At 60.4% G+C, this 19,448-nt stretch overlaps 1 protein-coding gene across 5 annotated transcripts; it reads left to right on the top strand.

The window, feature by feature from the left end:
• The first annotated feature begins 2,119 nt into the window (after nt 1-2,119).
• TBKBP1 (TBK1 binding protein 1) lies at nt 2,120-19,338 on the top strand. 5 transcript variants are annotated; one of them, XM_078065641.1, is made up of 11 exons: nt 2,120-2,254; nt 3,683-3,815; nt 4,199-4,458; nt 4,828-4,950; nt 5,226-5,324; nt 6,333-6,513; nt 7,095-7,270; nt 7,458-7,519; nt 15,836-15,954; nt 16,188-16,918; nt 17,742-19,338. In XM_078065641.1, exons 3-11 carry the CDS (start codon nt 4,234-4,236, stop codon nt 17,868-17,870), a joined length of 1,845 nt encoding a protein of 614 aa, XP_077921767.1. In that variant the 5' UTR covers nt 2,120-2,254; nt 3,683-3,815; nt 4,199-4,233; the 3' UTR covers nt 17,871-19,338. The 5 variants fall into 5 exon arrangements, with proteins under 5 accessions (XP_077921767.1, XP_077921766.1, XP_077921764.1 ...); XM_078065640.1 differs by having other exon boundaries at nt 5,220-5,324; nt 7,098-7,270; XM_078065638.1 differs by having other exon boundaries at nt 5,220-5,324.
• The last annotated feature ends 110 nt before the right edge of the window (nt 19,339-19,448 follow it).

Below are 19,448 nucleotides of genomic sequence, written 5' to 3'. Positions count from 1 at the left end.
AACCTGACACTTGGGGCGCCTGGCTGCCTCAGTCCGTGGAGCATGGGACTTGATCTCGGGGTCATGAGTTCGAGCCCCCTGTTGGGTGTGGAGATTCCTTAAAAATAAAATCTTAAAAGAAAAATGAGCAGCAGTAAATTCTTCACTTAATTGATCTATAGTGAGCAGGTACCATCAGGGCATTGGGGATATGAAGATGGATAGGATACAGTCCCTGCTCTCACAACTGTTTGGAGCAGCAGAACCAGAAACAGGGAGAATGCAATGAGATCAGGTCCAGAGTGAGGGGGTGGGGTGGGGTGGCATTTTAGGATCACTGAAACCAGGCCTAATCTCTGTTGGGCTTTTGCCACCAACTACCTAGAACCCAGGATAAACTATTTAGCTGTGATTTAGGCCTGTACCCTGAGCAGCCCAACAGCATTAAGGGTGGACAACTTATTTTGTGGAGTGAGTGCTCAGATGGGTACCTGGACCCATTACCCTTTCCAGTGAGGGAGGGCTTGCCAGGCTCACAGGCCCAGTGGTGGCCAATCCCACACCTTCTAGCCTAGCCTCTGATCTTTTGCCTGGTCTTCTGCTTCAGAAGAGAACCTTGTGCAGCTATCCGTCGGGATTAGTGCGGCGATGGATGTCCCAGCCCAGCAGCCTTCACATACCTAGAGGACAGGTGGATTGTCCCATTTGGCTCTGAGAAAGCTTGTGCCTCAGAGACCAAGTGGCTGACCTGCCTTCCTGTTCTAGACTATAAAAGGAACCCAGCAGGAGGAGGAGGAAGGAAGCCAGTTAAAAATCCCCCTCTTTGTAGAGAGAGTCCACAGCCCCTGCTGGCTCTCCCAAGAGGCCAAGCTCACCCCTAAATCCAATCTCCTCCTTACAGTGGGGCAAGAGCGAAGCAGATCCTGCTGCGGCGGCGGCTTCTCAAAGCTCACAAGGATGAAGCCTTTTCTTTCCTCCTCTCCCCTTTCCAGATTCATCCCTCCTCCCTCCAGGGGCCAGAAAAGTAGGCTCTGGTTCCCAGCAGCCTGAACCTTCCCTCCAGATGGGAGGCTTCACAGCTAAATGCTGAGCCTACCAAAAGCCTATACCCTGCTTCCAGGGCTGGCCTGTCAGGAGTTAGCCAGAGTCCTTCAGCATTTCCCCTGATCATTCACTACCTGCAGCCAGGCTGACCATGCCTCTGCCCACGTTTTTTAATCCATCAAGTTATAATAGAAATGACTCATTGACACCTCCTGAGGATTCACAGAGCACTTTTAGTTCTGATTCCCCATTCTTCCTCCTATGGTTGCCCCGGCTGGGAATTATTTCCAACTGTATTCAGAGAGGTTAAGTAACTTGCCCAAGGTCACACAGTGGGAAAATGACAAAACAAAACAAAAACAAAAACAACTCCTGTCTCCTGCCCAGCAGTCTGGCAGGTGCTCAAATAATCTTTGTGGAAGGGCGAAATGTGCTGTTTCTTCATGTCACTGGCCTGGGGGGTGGTGAGGGGATTGTGTTGGGGGGAGGAAAGAGGTGTCCCTTCTAAATGAACCTTTGACCTCCTTAGTTCACTCTCACTTCCGAAGAAGTTAACAAATTTAGCTTTAATCTCTCCGACTAGACCCTATGGTCAGTGTATCTTTTATCAGAGCAAGGCTCCCACCCCCAAGAGCAATGAAGAGTAAGTCTAATATTTTCCTTCTCAAGAGGACAAAGACCAAAACCAAAGCCCAAATCCCAATAAATAGCTTCCCTTTCCCCCCAAACATACAGCCGCCAAGCAAAGCCCAAAGCGCCACCCGAGTCCTTGCGCGGCCGCAGGCGCCCCCGACACACGCCACGCCACGCCACACTGCGTTAGGGAGGCGTCGGGGAGGGGGCGCGGAGCGCGGGCCGGGCGCGGCGGGGAGCCGGGGCGGCGGGGTGGGGGGGGGACGCCGGGCGCTCTGCCAGGCCGCGCCGCACCGCGGGGGCTGGTAGCCCCTCGCCACGTGGTGGTGGCAGCGGCGGGGTCCCGGGCGCCTTCCCAGCTGGAGAAACCCGGAGCAGCCGGGGAGGAGGAGGAGGCAGCGGCGGCGGCGGAGGAGGAGCGGGGCGGGCGGGAGGGAGGGGGGCTGGGGGGAGGGGTGGGGGGTGGGGAGAGACCCGGCGGCGGCGACAGGGCGAGAGCGGAGCGCGGTGCCAGGGGGGTGGGGGCACTGGTGCCCGTCTGGGGAGGGAGCAGGCGGAGGGGGTAAGCTGCGATTACAAGCAGGAACCGGCAGCAGCTGTGAGTCCCCGGCGGGGCTGGGGCGGGGGGAGGGGAGCGGCGCCCGGGGGCCGACCCCCCCACCCCCCGGGGTCGCAGGGTGGGCCGGAGGAGGGGGCGGGAGGTGGGCCAGCAGTTGGCCCCGGCGGGCCGGGGAGGGGAAGGGTCCGGCGCCGGCCGCCCGCGTTCAGCGCCCCCCCGCCTTTCCCCCTCCGCCGCCGCTCCTCAGGCCGCAGCGCCTCCGGAGCCCCCTTCTCCGGTCCGGGGACGGCCGACTCGGGGCCCGGGGCTTGGCCAGCGGTGGGGGAGGGGGCTGCGTGGTCTCGGCCCCCGAGAGGGGAGGGGCGACAATTTCTGTCGGCCGAGCTAAAGGGGTTTAAAGGGCGGCTCTTAAAGGGGCCGCAGTAGGGGCCCGGGGCCGAGGAGGCACCCCCCTCCCCATCCGCCTTCCGCGGCTCTCACCCGGGGCCGCCGGGCCGGGGCGGAGGGGGGGGTGAGAATGCGGAGGAAGGGAGCGTCTGTCGGGGCGGCCCAGGGGACAGACCCCCCACCGGCGGGGCTGGGCCCGAGCTGGCGGGCTGGGGGGCTGGGGGGCTGGGGGGGGGTGTGGTGAGCGCTGGCGGGCGGAGTTGAGGGGGAAGGGGATGCGCCTGGAGAGGAAGGGGTTAAAGGTGGGGCCAGCCCTACAAACACGCGCACACACTCCTTACTCAGACCCGGTCACACGCGTTTCCCTGGCACTTAATGGGGGGTGGGGGGTGTTGGGGCCCGGGCCTGAGCCCTCTGCACTCCAGGCTCCTGCCGCCCGGCTTTGGGAGGTCGCGGACCCCACCGTCTCAACTCACACCTCACGCCGAGCCCCCTCTCCTACGCGCACACACGCTCCGGGGCGCGCGCGCACACACACCTCGGACATTCCCATAGTGCCTCACGTGACACACGGCCCCGAACGTGCTACCCTTCACACACGCTCACGCACGCGTGCACACACGCGCACACACAAACACACACGGCCTCTCGGCCACTTCCCAACTCTATCCCTGACCACCAGCCGCAGCCCTGCAAAGGCACTCATTGACTGTGACACACCTACACCCATTCACAGACACACACACTCCCCCCACACATGCCAACCACAGACACACATTCATAAACAGGGCCCGGAGAAGTACACACGCACCCCCTCGCCTACTCTTTCGGAGCCCTGAGTCATTCCTGCCCCCTCCCAGGGCTCCCCATTTCCCTGTGTGAGCGCACATTGGCGGGCTAGGGAATTCTTTGGCGGTCCCTTCCCAGGACCCCCCCCCTCCGCACTGTGTGTTCCCTCTGACACTCTGGGAGGACTTCCTGTGGGTCCCAGGTCAGGGGCGAGGAGGGCCTGGAGGGTTGCCACAGCGCTGGTGTGAGTGGGGGAGGTACTTCCTTTTCCTGAACTCCGGGATCCTGCAGGAAGAAGCTGGGAAGTTGGGCGGGGGCCCCACAGAGGACGTCCTGACAGTGGTGGGGCTGACTCTCCCAGACGCACTGGGCCTTAGGGAGGAGCCGGGGTGCAGCGGCCTGGGATGAGGAGCTTGGCAGAGAGGTACTTGGGGAAGCGAGGCCTGGGGGTGGAGAGGGGTTGAGGAGTGTCAGGGCAGCCCCGGCTGGGCCCTGACTTGGGAAGGCAGTCCTCTCTTGTCCACAGGTCTCCCTGGGTTCTGGAAGGAACCCTTCCCTGCTGCTGGCCTGGCTTACTCGTCCCTACTTGTCTTCCCCCCTCCCTCCAAGTCTTTAGCTGGTTCCAGCCCCTTACCCCAAAGGCAGCAGAGAAGACAGGGCTTATTAGTCCGGGGGGGAGACGGGGGGGGGGGGGTGGGAGCTTCCAAGCTGCCTCTCGGGCTGGCCACAGTGTTCCTCGGGCCAGGTTGAGGGGTATCAGGGACAGCCTCCAGGCTTCCCTCTCCACCATTGCTCCTGCTCTCCCAGGAGGCCCAGTGGGGGCCGAGGCCCGGGCCCTTGCCATGGAGTCCATGTTTGAAGATGACATCAGCATCCTGACCCAGGAGGCACTGGGGCCCAGTGAGGTGTGGCTGGATGCCCCCGGAGACCCCTCACTGGGGGGGGACATGTGCTCCGCCTCCCACTTTGCCCTCATCACAGCCTATGGGGACATTAAAGAGCGCCTGGGAGGTCTGGAGAGGGAGAATGCCACCCTCCGCCGCCGTCTCAAAGTCTATGAGATCAAGGTCAGGACTTGGAAATGATGGGGGTTTGGCTGTGTGTGTGTTATGGTGGGGGTTCCCGAGGGGCAGGAACTGGGGATCCCAGGAATCCCAAAGAGGGATCAGGATCCACACTCTTGGGAACTTGAGGGTCTCCCATGAGGGATTTGGCTGCTCTGGATGGGAAGGGTGAGGAAGGGATCCTAAGGGCCAAAGGGGTGGGATCTTGGATCTAAACAAGATCTGGTTGGTGGGAGATGCCTCCGGGTCCTGTGGTTCCCACTTGAGCAGGGGAGGGAGGGACCCAGACTTCAAGGCAGGTTGTGGGGTGGAGGCCTGAAGCCTGGGCAGGGAGTTGGGCGCCAGCTCTCCTGAGGGCCTGCCTGCCCACAGTACCCGCTGATCAATGACTTTGGAGAGGAGCACGGCTTCTCTCTGTATGAAATCAAGGATGGCTCCCTGCTGGAGATGGAGAAGGTCAGCCTACAGCAACAGCTCAACCAGTTCCAGCATGAGGTGAGCCCCTTGCTGCCCTCCCAGCCCAGGCTGGGCTCCCTGAGCTCCTTGCTCCAGTGTATTTCTAACCCCTCCCGCCCCTGACCCCCAGGCTCTGTCTCCTTGATCAGAGATGGCTGCAGTCTTCCCTAGAATGGGCTGCAGCCTCGCCCACCCCTCCGCTGGGTGCTGGATGTGTGTTGGGGGGAGGCTCGGGGATCTGCTCAGCCCCCACGTCAAGGATGGACCTGACTGTGGCGTGCCCTCCACTCCCTCCGGGCCCCATCCAGTTGCAGAAGAATAAGGAGCAGGAAGAACAGCTTGGGGAGATGATCCAGGCTTATGAGAAACTTTGCGTGGAGAAGAACGACCTGGAGACAGAGCTGGGGGAGATGGTGAGGCCCAGGGAGCTGGGGGTGCTTGAGGGTGTGACCCTTGTGGTGTGATGGTGTGCGACCCCACGTGTGTATGTCTGTGGTGTGGACCCCAGTGGGTTCCTGTGCGTCTTCGAGTGCCCGTCGCCCTCGTGAGTGGGGCTGAATGTGTCATACCAGTTGTGAGTGACTCCCGGGACACCCTGGCCATTCGGTGACCCTGCAGACGCCGTGTCTCTGTGCGCGCGTTTGGGTCTCGTGCTGGGTTGACTCTGTGCCTCTGGCCCTGTGCCTGGAAGGCTGTGTGGGTGAGGGCAGAGGGAATCGGGTCTCTGTGACTGCTGGGATGGGTCCGGCGTGTGTGTGATTCTGGGTAGGGGCATGGCCACGCGTGTGAGCAGGGGGGTGGGCGTCAGAGTCAGGAGACGCCGTCTCGGCCAGCTCCTACCTGTGACCTGGGTCACGTCACTTAGCCTTGTCCCTCCTGTGAAGAGGGCACTCGCTGACCACAGTGCTGCATTGTGGGGCATTTGTGTAAAAATGCTTTGCCTTAATCATCATAAACACTCACGCGGCCCATACTGTGTGCCAGGCACCGCTGTGATCTGTTTAGATACATTTACTGATTTTAGTCTTTCGAACAACCCCACGAGGTAAGGGTGACTGTCCCCATGTTGTAGATGAGACGGGTGAAGCCCAGAGTGGCGAATAGAAGTCGTTACACTTCTTTTGGGGTGGTGTGCCTGGACGGAGGGGGCCGTGTGGTCTTATAAGTGTCCTGTGTGTTCATGGCAGGGAAGAGGCGTTAACACTGACCGTGCAAGGGGCAACGGGCAGAAGCGTCTGCAGTGCAGGTGCTGGGAGACCTCACACTCCTGGCCCCTGAGAGTGCAGCCGGGATGTGTGACCTGGGGTCTCGGCTCGGTGTAGGGGGGATGGCTTCCCAGATGTGCGGGAGTCCTGGGCTTGGGGGGCCCTCAGGGGTTCCCTGGTCCTGTGCAGACCCCACCCTGTGGTCTGTCCCGGCAGCGGGCCCTGGTGGAGACCCACCTGCGGCAGATCTGCGGCCTGGAACAGCAACTGCAGCAGCAGCAAGGCCTCCGGGACGCCGCCTTCTCCAGCCCCAGCCCCCCGCCCGCCCCTGCCCCACCGTGTGCTGATCTGGACCTGCACTACTTGGCACTGAGAGGGGGATCTGGCCTGAGTCACGGTGAGATCTCCCTGACCCCCGATGTCCCTAGCCCAAAGTCCCCAAGCCTAACCTCCGTTTCAGCATCATTGGATACCTCTCCCTTCTGGGATTGAGAGTCAACACCCCATTATAATGTCTTAAATTTCTCCCATAATTACCCTATCCCTCTTTACCACCTGTTCCCTTACCCAGTTTCTCCCACTGACACCCCCTCCCCTTGCCACCCGCTCCCCCGCCCCCCCCGCTACCCTCCCATGCAGTTCCCGTTTGTGTCAGCAGAGGGCACCTCCACTCAGAGTCCCCATGCCTGTCCTAGGTGATTAGCAGAGGCCAGAGGATGCTTGGAGATTTGAATGTGGCCCGGGATTCCTGAGGCCCTCTTATTTTGTCCCTGGCCTGCGGGAAGATTAGAAGCAGCAGCTCAGGCCATCCTTCCTCATAGACCTCAGTAGAGGCACCTCGGGGTACTTGGCCTCTGGCTGGCCCTTTTGGATCTCTCTTGATGTGGTGCTCACCTGTTTCAGTCTCTGCTGGTCTGGGAGTCAGTGGAGGATGCCCAGCAGCCGGACCCAGCCTGACATTATCCTCTGTCCTGCCAGCAGGCTGGCCGGGCCCCGCAGCCAGCGTGAGCGAGCTGGAGCGGCGGCGGTTGGAAGAGGCTCTGGAGGCTGCCCAGGGCGAGGCCCGGGGGGCTCAGCTTCGGGAGGAGCAGCTCCAGGCTGAGTGCGAGCGGCTGCAGGGGGAGCTGAAGCAGCTGCAGGAGAGCAGGGCCCAGGTAAGGGGCAGGGGCGCCGGAGCCCAGGACCCTGCCCACAGCTCCATGGAGGCCTGGGGGCCGCTGGAAATAGCCTTTCGAGGCCCAGGACTTCCTCCCTGGGTATAGACTGGCCCTGGGAGTGGTAAAGGGGTGGGGGGTCCGGGCAAGGTGACCGTTGGCATCTGACCTCAGTCTTCCTCCCTAGGATCTTGCCTCCAACCAGTCAGAGCGGGACATGGCGTGGGTAAAAAGAGTCGGGGATGATCAGTAAGTCACATCTGAAATCCTCTCTCTCTTAACCTCTGTGCCCTGGGGGTGGCATTTCCCAGGTCCCCCCTTCGGTTCACTTCTCCTGCTCTGCGTTGCTTGTAGGACCTCTCTTCCAGCATCAGGGTTGTGGGGTTTGGCTTGCTTGTGTGGCTCTGCATGCTTCACAGGAAGGAGGTGGCGTTCTGGGATGTTCCCTTTGCTTTCTTCTGGCACCCAAGCTTATGCCTCCTTGCGGTGTCAGGGGTTGAGAGATCTCAGCAGCTTTGTTGCTCTGTTCTGTGTCCCCCGGTGAGCTTCTGGGCCTCTCTGGGGCCCCATTTTCTGTCCCAGTAAGAGGGCCAGTTAGTTGGGTTGGCTGTCCCCTCCCTGGTGAGGAGGAAGGAGGTGGTCTCTTTCAGGATTTGTGGTGCCTTGTTTTCTGTGTCAGGAGAAAGCTGAGGCTGAGATGAAGAGGGGCTTACTCGAGTTCTATGGCAGCAGGGAGGGGAGTTAGAACATGCTCTGCTGGGGTGTCCCTTGGGAATCGTGCTGGGAAGGAAGGGCAGCAGGAAGTAGGGAGGGAGCTCTGTCGGTGGGGAGTCTCATGGTGGGGTCCTCTGGGGCAGCACTGGGCAGCCAGGGAGAGGGCGAGCGGCAGCCTGACAGCAGCGAGCCTGGTGCTTTTCACATCCGCACCCTGAACTCATCCTCTCCCACTTTCTGAGAAACAGAGCGCAAACCTCCTTCCGCCTAAGCCTTCTCCCCTGAAGCCAGTCGGGTGGCACAGACTCCCTACTTTCATTGGAGGGGAAGACTGAGGCCCAGAGAGGGGCAGGAACTAACTCTCCATCGCACGAGGACCCCAGGGGTCCTCCTTCCAGCAGGCTTCCTTCTCACATTCCTCCCAGCTTCTGGCCAGTTGGGGATACCCCTCAGCTCCCTCTGCACCCTGATGTGAGGGCCTGGGTGGAGCTGTTAGCTGGGGGGTGAGAACCCAGTTTGTGGGACTGGTGGGTGGGACCCCTCAGCTAGGCTGCCGGGAGGGGGGTCGGGGCTGCTTGTGCAGCGTGTCCGCCCTAGCTTGTGGGTCTGGGCACATCCTAACCCATGTGCCCAAACGCAGAACACACACACACTTTCTAGAAGCCTAGCCTGCCTCAAAAGTTACAGCGTAGGGCCCTTTATGGCTCACTGAGTCCCACCCCCTCTTAGCCGACCAGCAGTGAAGGCTCCCTCCAATTGGTTGAATCCAGAGAGAGGACTTTTTTTGGCAGGGCTGGAATCGGAACAGCAAAGCTTTGAATCCTTCCAGGGATGCTGAGTGGCTTTGCTTTACTGGTACCTCTGCGGCCTCAGGTTTCTGTCCTGGACTCAGAGGTCACTTGTTACTGAGAGATGTGGGAGGAAGGTGATAAGGGTGGGAGGCCAGAGAAGGAACAGCGGATCGAATCGCAGGGGGCCAAGGCTGTAAGTGAGTGAGTGAAGGAGAACTCCTCCCATAAGGCGCTTGTGGGGGTCGAGTGTCCATGCTGCCCCTGTGGCCAGGACAGCCCCTCTTCTTCCCACCCGAGGCGCCTGCCCCACCCAGGCCCTTTGGCCAGAGGCTGGCTGGAGCCACTCTTACCAGAGGTGACCTCCGGCTCCTCCCCTCCGTCCCTGGATGGTTGGGACTCTGCCTCGGCGCCTCCTGGACCTCTCTGCCAGGCTCTGCCTGCCTAGCCTCACACTTCTTTTCATGCAGAGCATCTCTGGACAGCCCCAGCTTGGCAAGAGTTAATTCTCAGAGGAAGTCCTCACTCCCCCGGCAGTTTTATTTTCTTATAAACTCAGCTCCTTTTGGTAATTGCTTCCCTAGTGCTCCCTCCCCTGTCCTTCCACCGGAGGCCTCAGTCACCTGCTCTCAGCTCACTTTCCCCCACGAGCCCCTCCTCTTCCTTCCATTTTGTCCAGACCCTCCAGGCTAGTGGGAATTTTACCTGTGGGCTTTCCCAGGAGAGGAATGCAGGGCTGGGTTATCCACATGGGGGTCAGGGAAATTCCTGGATCCAGGCTAGCCCTCCGGAGGAGTCTTGTGTGTTCCTGAAAGGTACTTACCTATCTCCGTTTGGACACCTCCAGGGCAGCCAGTTTTATTGTGGGGGTCCTGGCTGTTAAAATATCCCCCCTTATACTGCCACTGCCTCTGCTAATCCTACCCGCCCCCCTCCCCCCAGGGGTCCTACCCATGCTGAGGGGACAGGCCTTTGAGGCAGCCCTGGCCCCAAGGATTCCCAGTCCTTCCCATCCCAGCCCCCAGCCCACCTGCTCTGGTCATCAGTGTTCCTCTGAAAGTGGCCATCCAAACCAGACCAGGCCACTCTGCCACCCTCCAGATCTCACCTCTGGGCAAGATTGCCCTGCTATTTGGTCAGCCCAGCGCTTGGTGGCTGGTGCCCAGGGGACAGACTGTACCAGAGGAAGAGCTGTTGGAGGTCAGTCAGGGGCCAAAGGCAATGATGAGGGAGGGTGGGAGTGGAGACCAGCCTGCTCCTTAGGATGCACAGGGAGGTAAGGACCCCGGAGGGTCTCAGCCCAGGGTGGGAGGGCTGCAGAACCCATAGCCCCCTCCCCTCTGAGCCCAGCTCAGAGTCACAGGTCCTGAGGGTGGCCTTTCTGAGGGCGTGGCTAGTGCTGAGGGTGGAGGGGAAATTGTGGAGTGGGGGTTCCTTGAGGGGGCTGAGGGCTCAGGTGGGCAGGCTCAGTGAAGGGAGTGAGGGCGCAGTGAGGGATGGGAGCCCCCCTGTGAGAAGATGGGGGCTCAGTATGAGTGATGAGGCAGAGAACTATAGGGCTTGCTTTTTTCCCAACGTGGGGGGCTCAGTGTTGCAGCCCTGGCCCTTTTCCGCCCCCCGCCCCACACCCCTCTCTCCGCCCACAAGCCTCTGCGTGGGCTGCGGTTAGTGGTGGGGGAGAAGTGTGAACTCGGAGAGAGAGGATGGAAACTCTGCACAGAGGTCAAGGGCAGTGTGGGGTGGGTCAGGACGGAAGTCGGAGACCCCCGTGTACCCTGAACTTAGCCTCATGCCCCAGAACCAGCAGGCCCAGGGCCTCCCCCTTCACACTTCTCACCCTCCCTACTTCCTTTCTTTCAAATCTCCTCCAGCCAGGGCAGGGGTGCTCACAGGAATTAACCCCTGAGCACTTGCAGCCTTGGGACTCCCCGAGGGTGGGGAGCAGCTCTGAAGTTGGCTCCCAGCACTCCCTCCTCATTGTGGTCTGAGGGATCAGTGGGCTTTGAATCTGTCTCTGACTCTTTCCTTGCCAGGAAGGCTGAGAGCAGCTCTTACCCACACTGTCTCCCTCGATGGGAAATTGCACATCCTCCCCTCATTCTTAAACCAAAGTCATTGAGCTGGTATCTCCAAAAAAGGATCAAAACGACCTTTCTTCCTCCACCTGTCTCCTGGGCACTCCCGATCCTTCGTCCAGGCCGGACACTGTGTGAGGCAGTTTACCTGCAAACTCTTATTTCATTCTCACCAAAGACGTGAAGGTATTGTCCCCTTTTACTGCTGAGCAAACTGAGGTACAAAGAAGTTAAGTAACTGGAGAAGTTAAGAGAGAAGTTAAGTGTGACTACCAAGCAGGTCCTGAGCAGATGGGGCGATAGTGCCTCTGTGGTGTTTTTCTGGTTCAGGTTCTTCCTCAGGTAGGAGGCTCTTCTATGAGGGATGATCGGATGACTTGTTGACCAAACCTGGTCAGTTTTGAAAGTGAAAATTTCGATATGTTAGCATTTCAAAAATCTTCATAATTCTGCTGGGGCAACTCGTGTGAACCAGGATAGTCCTGGACCAATGGGATGCATGCCCCCCCCCCCCCCCCCCCGCCCAGGCACTCTGGTCCCCAGCCCCGGCGTGAGCTGCTCAGCATGGCTGTCTCTCAGGAGCTTTCCAGACGCAGCAAGCATCTAGCTTGCTGGGAGCATGGCAGGGCTGCCATGAAGAGCCAGGCTCTGTGGACCGCAAGTCATAGCTGGTCGAGGAGAGTGAAGGGGCTCAAGGCGCCTAAAAGGAAGTGGTAGAGCACTGGGTTGTTGCAGAGCGACTTCCTCCTGCCCCTGGCCCGCGACCTCAAGTCCGCTCCACGGCCCGGTGCCTGTGGTTCCCTCCCCGAGGGTCGGGCGGGAAGACTGATGCTGGGTGTGCCCGTGGGTGGTGGAAAGTTTGGTCCCAAAATTCCCCCACGAGGGTGAGGTGGCTGGGGGCAGCTGGGGGCAGCTCTGGGCAAAGATGGAAGGGCTGGGAATGCTGGATTTCTGTTTTCCTCCTGATTCTGAGTCAGCTGGTGATTCTGATCACACGACCAGCTCTGTGTGGTCCTGACGCCAATCCTACCCTAATACTGATCCCATCCCTGACTTTAGTCCTATCCCTCATCCTGACCCCAGCTGTGTCCACAATCCTGATGGAAAATGAACTATCAGCCCCAGCCCTAATCTGACTCTGACCCCAGCCTTAATCCTGACCTCAAGTCCATCCCTAGTTCCAAAGCCATGGCTCAGTGCTGGCCCTCCGTGTGGCCAGCCCAGCATGGGCCCCCAGTGAACTTCCCTGGGGAAGGCGCTGCCGAGTCCATGTGCCTCCCAGCTGGTTTGGGGTAGAAAGAGCCCCTTTACAGAGGGAGGCTTCGGTCTCCCTGACCTTCCTCATCTCAGTTGCTTTATCAATCACAGTGAAGATTATTGTTCCCAGATGAAATTTTGAGATCCCTGAATTATTCGTGGAATGAATGGAAGGATAAGTCAATGAAGGGTGGGAAGATTTGCAGCGGAGGGAGTCCTCCTTCCTGCCAGCACGCCATTTGTTCTCTGGCTCCTCCGAAGGTGCCAGCTCAGCAGGCTGAGGTGCCAAGAGCAGGTTTGAGTCCCTGCTCTGTGCCACCACTGCTCTATGACCTTGAGCCAGCTTCTTCATAGCTCTGATCTTCCACATATGTCTAGCACCTTCCTCTCCCCTTCCAGGGCATGGGTGGTGGTGCTCAGGAGCTCCCTAGCTTCCTCCTCCTCCTCATCTTTCCCTTCTGCCACCCTCCCAGCCCCCATTCCCCCACTTTCCTGATCCTCTTGGAAGGCAGTACATAGCTTAGTGGTCAGTAGCCTGGACCTTCTTAGAGTCCAGGGGGCCAGTCCTGCACTGCTCCTAGGCGTGATGACTCTGTAAGCCTCAGTCCTGTCATCTGTAACATGGAGACAGGAGTGGCCACATTGTGGGGTTGTTTTGAAGATTCAGGAACGTTCTTTAGCATGATGCCCAGCCCCGTGGTAAGCCCTCCTCAAGGTTACCTATCATTCTTTTCTCCCTAGGTCCCTCCCAGGTTCTGAGAGATGCAGACAGAACTCCCCCCCATAACTTAAGCAATCAAGAAGTGTCCAGAGCAGCCATCTGCTGCCGTTCACCTGACCCATGCTTCCCAAACAGTCGCGATGGTGGGGACTAGCATTCAGGTGTGGGCCAGGAACCAGGAAATGGAATGTGCATTCAGGTGCACGTGTGCAAGCCTTGATTGTGTTGTGAAGTTGAGATTTTTTTTCCACTGAATTGGCAGTGTTTTCTAATGTGAGTCATTCAGGTCGTTAGCATCTTTAGCAGCCCGGGCCTGTGCGTCTTGAGGTAGGAAGAGATGCTTGATGAAAGGGGCGGTCCGGAAGGGCCATGGGACGTCAAGAGATCTGGCCCCACCACCTTGCCTGGGGACTTAGAGGTCTTTGTGAGGCTGCCTGGGGCTCCCCCGCCAATGCCCCCCTCCCTGCACCTCATCAGAGCTGGGAGAGGGGCTGGGCATTCTGGGCTAGGGGCTTCCTGCTGACCTGTTTTTTCGTGAGGAGGGTGCCCGGAACAGGGCGGTGGAAACTGGGGTAGCTCCTGACAAGAGGAGGAAGGCAAGTAGGGGAGAGATAGGGGCTTGGGAACTGAGTGTGGCAGGTGAGATCTCCAAGGCGGGGTGTGAAGGCGCCGACCTGTATCTGTCACCTGAGATACAGCAGTGAAGGCGGATGGGGAGAGGACTAGCAGCCGCCTCGCTGCTCTGTCAGAGGGGGACGCTCTGTCGGTGCCCTGCTCAGGGCCGCCCCCTCCTGCTCCTGCCACTGAGGGTCGGCATGAGCCTCCGAAGCCCCCAGTCTGGTGGGGGAGACACAGCTCCTGCACTCAGAGGGGAGCCTGTCACTGGGGAGTCCCCAATTTGATGTGGGACACACAGGCTGCACCCTCCGGTGTGATGGGGGCGATGCCATTTCTTCCCACAGACCCGTGGGATGAAGATGGGGGAGCACAGGACACATCACATAAGAGCTGAGACGTGATAGAACTGAGGTTCCAGCACCTCGGCCAGGGTTCCCCGAAGGACTCCCTCCTCTCTGCTCCCATCCATCCCTGTGCACCCTCAGATGGGGAGGGAGCACTCTCTCTTCCTAGGAAGTGGACTTGTCCCCCAGAATCCCAGCCTCTTTGCAATAATTTGGCTTTGGCCCAAATGGGTTAAAAATAGTTTTGTTGTGGGAGGGGCTTTTGCCCCCCCATCACCCAGCTCGCCCCAGGATTAGCAAGAGAGAACCAGCCAGTGAGCAGAGAGTGTAGAGTGAAGGAGCTCAGTCATTATCTACCCTCTGCACCTCTGCTTTTCCTGCCCTCTGAAGCCCTAACCTCAAGACTTCCCCTTCTCTCCTCTACGGTCAGAGACACATACTCACTCACTCACACCGTCCCTCACACTCAACTGGGCTCACTCCTACCTTCACTCCCTCCCTTCCACATGCATCCTCTCTCCCATGACCATTACCTTGGGATGGAGACAGGGCCCTCAGGTCTGGAGACACCCCCCCAACCCTATTCATGCCTAGCACCCTACAGCTCCTAGAGCAAGAGGGCCTCCCCTGGGAGGAGATCCATCTGGAATGACTGAGCCTCTCCCTGCCACCTCCCTCCAGCTCCAACTTCCACAAAGCTCAGGAGTCCCTTCTGGACTTGGGAAGGGGGCGGGAGATCCGAAGAAACCAAACCCCTGCCTCCCAGGCTATGTCCAAGCCTGGGACAGAGATGAAAGCAGTGACCCAAGGCGACCACAGAGTGGCATGTGAGGTCAGGAAGGGCTCCCTGGAGGGGTGCAGCCCAGGCTGGGAGAGGGGAGGGGCAGTGCCGAGAGAGAGAGAGAGAGAGAGAGAGAGAGAGAGAGAGAGAGAGAGAGAACCTTCTGTAGTTCTGAACAAAGTGACCCTAAGAGAAAGGAAGAGAAAAGGAAGTGGGTGAAGTCTTTGCTAAGTTCAGAGCCTGTTCCAGCTCCGTGCAGGTGGGTGCCCAGGAGGAAGTGGGAGGAAGAAAGGGAAGAAGAAAGGCAAATGGATGGGGAGGCTCCATTCATTCTTCACTTCCTGAACATCTACTGGGTGCCAGGCCTGGACAGGGTGCTGGGAATATAGATACAGCAACGTAATGCTCCCTTTCGAAGAACTCCCAGGGCAGTTCCAGAACAATGCCACTTCTGCTAAGTGCTTATCGTGGGTGGCGCCCTGTGGAGGTGTGCGGGACAGCAGCTGCCCACAAAGCTCTCCACGTGAAGGGCTCCCTGGAGACTCTGGGAGGTGCGAGACTGAAAGCTCAGGGGCAGGTCTGAGGCAGAAGCAAGGGCAGTGGACTTGGCACTTGGCGGACCTGGGTTCCAGTTTGTCACTTGGCTCCTCTGGCAAGCCAGAAGGCCGTGTCCTCATCTACGGGATGGGGCTCAGGCTGTAGAGCACGGGTCTCCAGTCCTACAAAGCTGAGGACTCCTCATGGACCCCCTGCCCCCAACACACGGGTTGCAGTTAAACACTTTTAGTATTTGCTCTTTGAGAAAATTCACAGTAACTAAAGCGACTATAAGTTCAGTGCTGGTTTTGGATGAATCTGTTTTATCTGTCAGCACAGCTTCTGCACAGATTAGAAAACATTCACACACACGTGTGGCAGATGTGTTCGGGCCATAGGCAGTCCCTGGTGAGCACATGGATTCAGGGACCCCTTGGCCTCACTGAGCTCCCCAGCCCCAGCCCCTGCCCTAGCCCCAGGTAAGGTTCACTGGGAAGAGAGGGAGGCTCCCTGGAAGAGGTGGTGTTTGAGGCAGACCTTCTGCCCTTGGGGTAGGAGGGCCCTGGAGGGAAGGGAGAGCCAGAGACTGGGGCACAGCCAGCTCTCCGTCCACAGCTGGACAGTACACCCACTTCCCTTCTCTCCCTCACTCCGTGCCCTTCGACCACAGGGTCAGGGCCGGCTGGAGTCAAGCCTTGCCTGGGGGGGGTGGTGCTGGGGTGTCCTTTAGGGTGAACTTGGCGCTGGCTTACACGGAGCTGACAGAGGAGCTGGGCCGGCTGCGGGAGTTGAGTTCCCTGCAGGGGAGGATCTTGAGGACTCTGCTGCAGGAGCAGGCCCGGAGCCCCGGTGAGATGGGGGGTGGGGAAGGGGAGGCCGGGGAGCTGGGTCCGAAGGGAGTGGGGCAGCTGTGGCTACCGTCCCGCGTCCTGGGGCCACGCTTGCCTTCCCTTCGCCGCCGGCTCTTTCCTCACCCGCGTTCCGAGGAGAGCGGGTGGGCGCTGGGCGCCGGCAAGCCCCTGGCTCCCCCAGTTCTGACGCCTTCTCTCCCCCCACCGCGGTCCTTCCTGCTTCTCTTCCAGGCCAGAGGCACTCGCCGCTGTCGCAGCGCCACTCCCCGGCCCCCCAGTGCCCCTCACCATCCCCGCCTGCCCGAGCGGCGCCCCCCTGCCCCCCGTGCCAGTCCCCCGCCCCCCAGCGCCGCTCCCCCGGGCCCCCGTGCCCCTCGCCCCAGCAGCGCCGCTCGCCGGCCTCGCCCTCCTGCCCGTCGCCCGTCCCGCAGCGCCGCTCGCCGGTGCCGCCGCCGTGCCAGCCCCCCAGCCCGCAGCGCCGCTCCCCGGGGCCCCCCGCCTGCCCGGCCCCGCAGCCCCGGCCCCCGCCGCCCCCGCCGCCGGGCGAGAGGACGGCGGCCGAGCGCGCCTACGCCAAGCCGCCCAGCCACCACGTGAAGGCCTGCTTCCAGGGCCGCCGCAGCTACTCGGAGATGGCGGAGGGCGCGGGCTACGCGGGCGCCTCCCCGGCCTGGCTGCAGGCCGAGGCGGCCACGCTGCCCAAGCCGCGGGCCTACGGGGCGAGCGAGCTCTACGGGCCCGGCCGGCCGCTCAGCCCGCGGCGCGCCTTCGAGGGCATCCGGCTGCGCTTCGAGAAGCAGCCGTCGGAGGAGGAGGAGTGGGCCGTGCCCACCAGCCCGCCCAGCCCCGAGGCGGGCACCATCCGCTGCGCCTCGTTCTGCGCGGGCTTCCCCATCCCCGAGTCGCCCGCCGCCGCCGCCTACGCCCACGCCGAGCACGCGCAGTCCTGGCCGTCCATCAACGTGAGCGGGGCGCCCGCGGGGGTGGGCTCCGGCCGGTCGGTGCCCGAGCGACAGGCCTGCGTTTGATTCCGGGCCTCACCGCTTAGCCGCTGTGAGGCGTTGGACGAGTTACTTACCCTCTCTGATCCTCAGTTTTCTTATCTGCCAGATGAGGGCAGTGATTCTATGATCTAATTCCGTTAGAGGGTTCCTGAGAGGGAGGCAGGGAGCCTAAAGCCCTCTGCTGTGACTCTAGTGATGGAGGCCATGGTGACCGCCACAGGTCTGGGGCCCACACGGGGTCGGGCCTGCTCACCCAAGTTCCCTCCATCTGGCCTCAGAGCCCCTGCTCTTTACCTGCTGTCCTAGAAGACAGCCTGTCTCGGGCTCTATCATTTCACTGGAATAATGAGTTTCCTGAATGTCAGAGCCAACCCTTGCCGCCTGGAAGGACCAAAATATATTCTAAAGCGAGATAGAAAATTATTTTTGGGTTGTACATTGTTTGGGATTATCCATCGCTTTGAGTTATCTGCGAGCCGTGTCTTAGTCACTCTGGGGCCATGTCTGGGTCTTGGCTTCCCTCATTACTGCAGATGCCCTGGCAGGCTGAGCATACACACCTCCTGGGGTCCTAGGCCCTGGGTTGGGGGAGTGGATGCTGAGCTGGTGGAAGGTGGGCAGGGAGGGCGGAGGAGGAGGGATGGTGCTGGACAAAAGGTAACCAGGCCTTCTCTGCATGGTACAGTCTTCCCGGCCCTGGGTTTCGGGAAAGGGCAGGCTGGGCTGTGGGGATCACGAGGGAGGGTTGGGGACCGTAAGTGACTCCCCTCTCTCTCCACAGCTGCTGATGGAGACTGTGGGCTCAGATATCCGCAGCTGCCCCCTCTGCCAGCTCGGTTTCCCTGTTGGGTACCCAGATGATGCCCTCATCAAACACATTGACTCCCACCTGGAGAACAGCAAGATCTAGGGTGCGTCCCCCACCCACTGGCTGTTTGTCCATCTTCTCTCATCACCCCCAAACACTCACTCACTTTGAATGCTGCATGAATCTCGTGGGGGGCCCCTGCCCCTTGCGACCCCCAGATACCTCCACTAGCTACCGAGTCAACGTGTGTGCCGTCTTCCCTGGTCTAGGCACCACTCAGCCCTGGCTCTTCCTGGAAGGCCAGCCGAGGTTCTCCCCAGCTCCCTGGCTTCTGCTGGGGGTGGGTGGGGATCTGGGCTGGGATGGGGAGGGGCATACCCCACCCAGCCTCTCCCTTTGCCTTTCTGTTCTCAAGACAGGGTTGGATCCAAGAAGGTGTCTAGTGCTTGGGCCTGGGGGAGGGGGAGGGTATCAGAGGACTCTGGGAGCTCCCCTAGCCTCTCCCCAGATGTCCATTTTTCTCAGGCTCTGCTCTGTCCAGGGAGCACCTCCCTGTGGGGTCCCAGAGCCTGCCTTGCACACTGATACCAGTTCCTCCATCCCATGGCCAGCTCGGGGCTCTTGGCACGCCCCCCCCTCCTTGGGGGAAGGAGGCATCTTGTTTCTTGCCATTCCCTGCAGGCCAGTCTTGTTCTCCTCCTCTGCCCCCCTGGGGAATAGGGAGGGTGGGAGTGGAGAGGGAGGACCCTACAGGACTGGGAGGATTCAGCCTAAAGAGGCTGCCCGGAGGGCAGGGGGTGCGGGGGTCACCCTGCACTATGACCCCCAGGCCAGGGGAGTATCTGTGCTAGCCTCCCAGGCCCCTGCATCCCCCGGAGCCCCTGCACCAAGACGCAGATTTGTTAAGATAGATGCTCCCCTCCACCCTTACCCTACTCGAGTCCCTAACACCACAGGTGCCCTGGAGCCCGTGTGTGACTTGGCCTCGGTTAGCTGGGGGGGTGTCATCAGCCCTGCCTCCCAGGCCAGAACCTGCAGATGGGCCCAGGGTGCTGTTGGAGATCAACTTCAAAAGAGCTAACCCCCTTCCTGTACCCCAGCGACCCACATTCCCTCTGTGAAATCTACCTCAGAGTCGTACCCTCAGAAGGATGGGTAAGCAGGAGGCCAGGGGGTCCCCAGGGCTGAGGTGGGGAGCTTCCTATGGCAAGAGCCTGCTGCCCCACGATGAATCCAACTCCCCCCCCCACCCCCGCTCCCCACTGCGAGCCTCTCCCAGGTCTCAGCCCTGGGCTGGTGGCCGTGGGCGCTACCGTCAGTGCATGTACCATTCTGATCCAACACTTCCAGGCCCCCCCGCCTCCTCACACCCCTCCCCTCCTCCTCAGTGCAGGGGAGTGAAGAGGTGTGTCAGGCAGGGAGGGACCGAGGACTCCAGAGACACGTGGCATTGTATCTTGAGTGTTCCCTCCCGGGAGGGGAAATGGGAAAGGGGGCCTGGAGAGGGAGGTGGGGGCCCCTGAGCTCTCTGAACAAGTTGAAAGTCCAAATAAAACTTACCTGTTCCATCTGCTCTTGGTCTGTGCCCTCCCTGGCTGGGGCGGGGAGAAAACCCTTGGTAGCAGGAGGTCTCTCAGACTCTCTCAAGGAACCACAACCACGGCAAGGCGGGCACTGGAC

Source organism: Halichoerus grypus, chromosome 2, assembly GCF_964656455.1.
Source record: "Halichoerus grypus chromosome 2, mHalGry1.hap1.1, whole genome shotgun sequence".
Lineage (NCBI taxonomy): Eukaryota > Metazoa > Chordata > Mammalia > Carnivora > Phocidae > Halichoerus > Halichoerus grypus.
The sequence above is the reverse complement of the archived record's forward strand: the minus strand, read 5'-3'. Positions and strand labels throughout refer to the sequence as shown.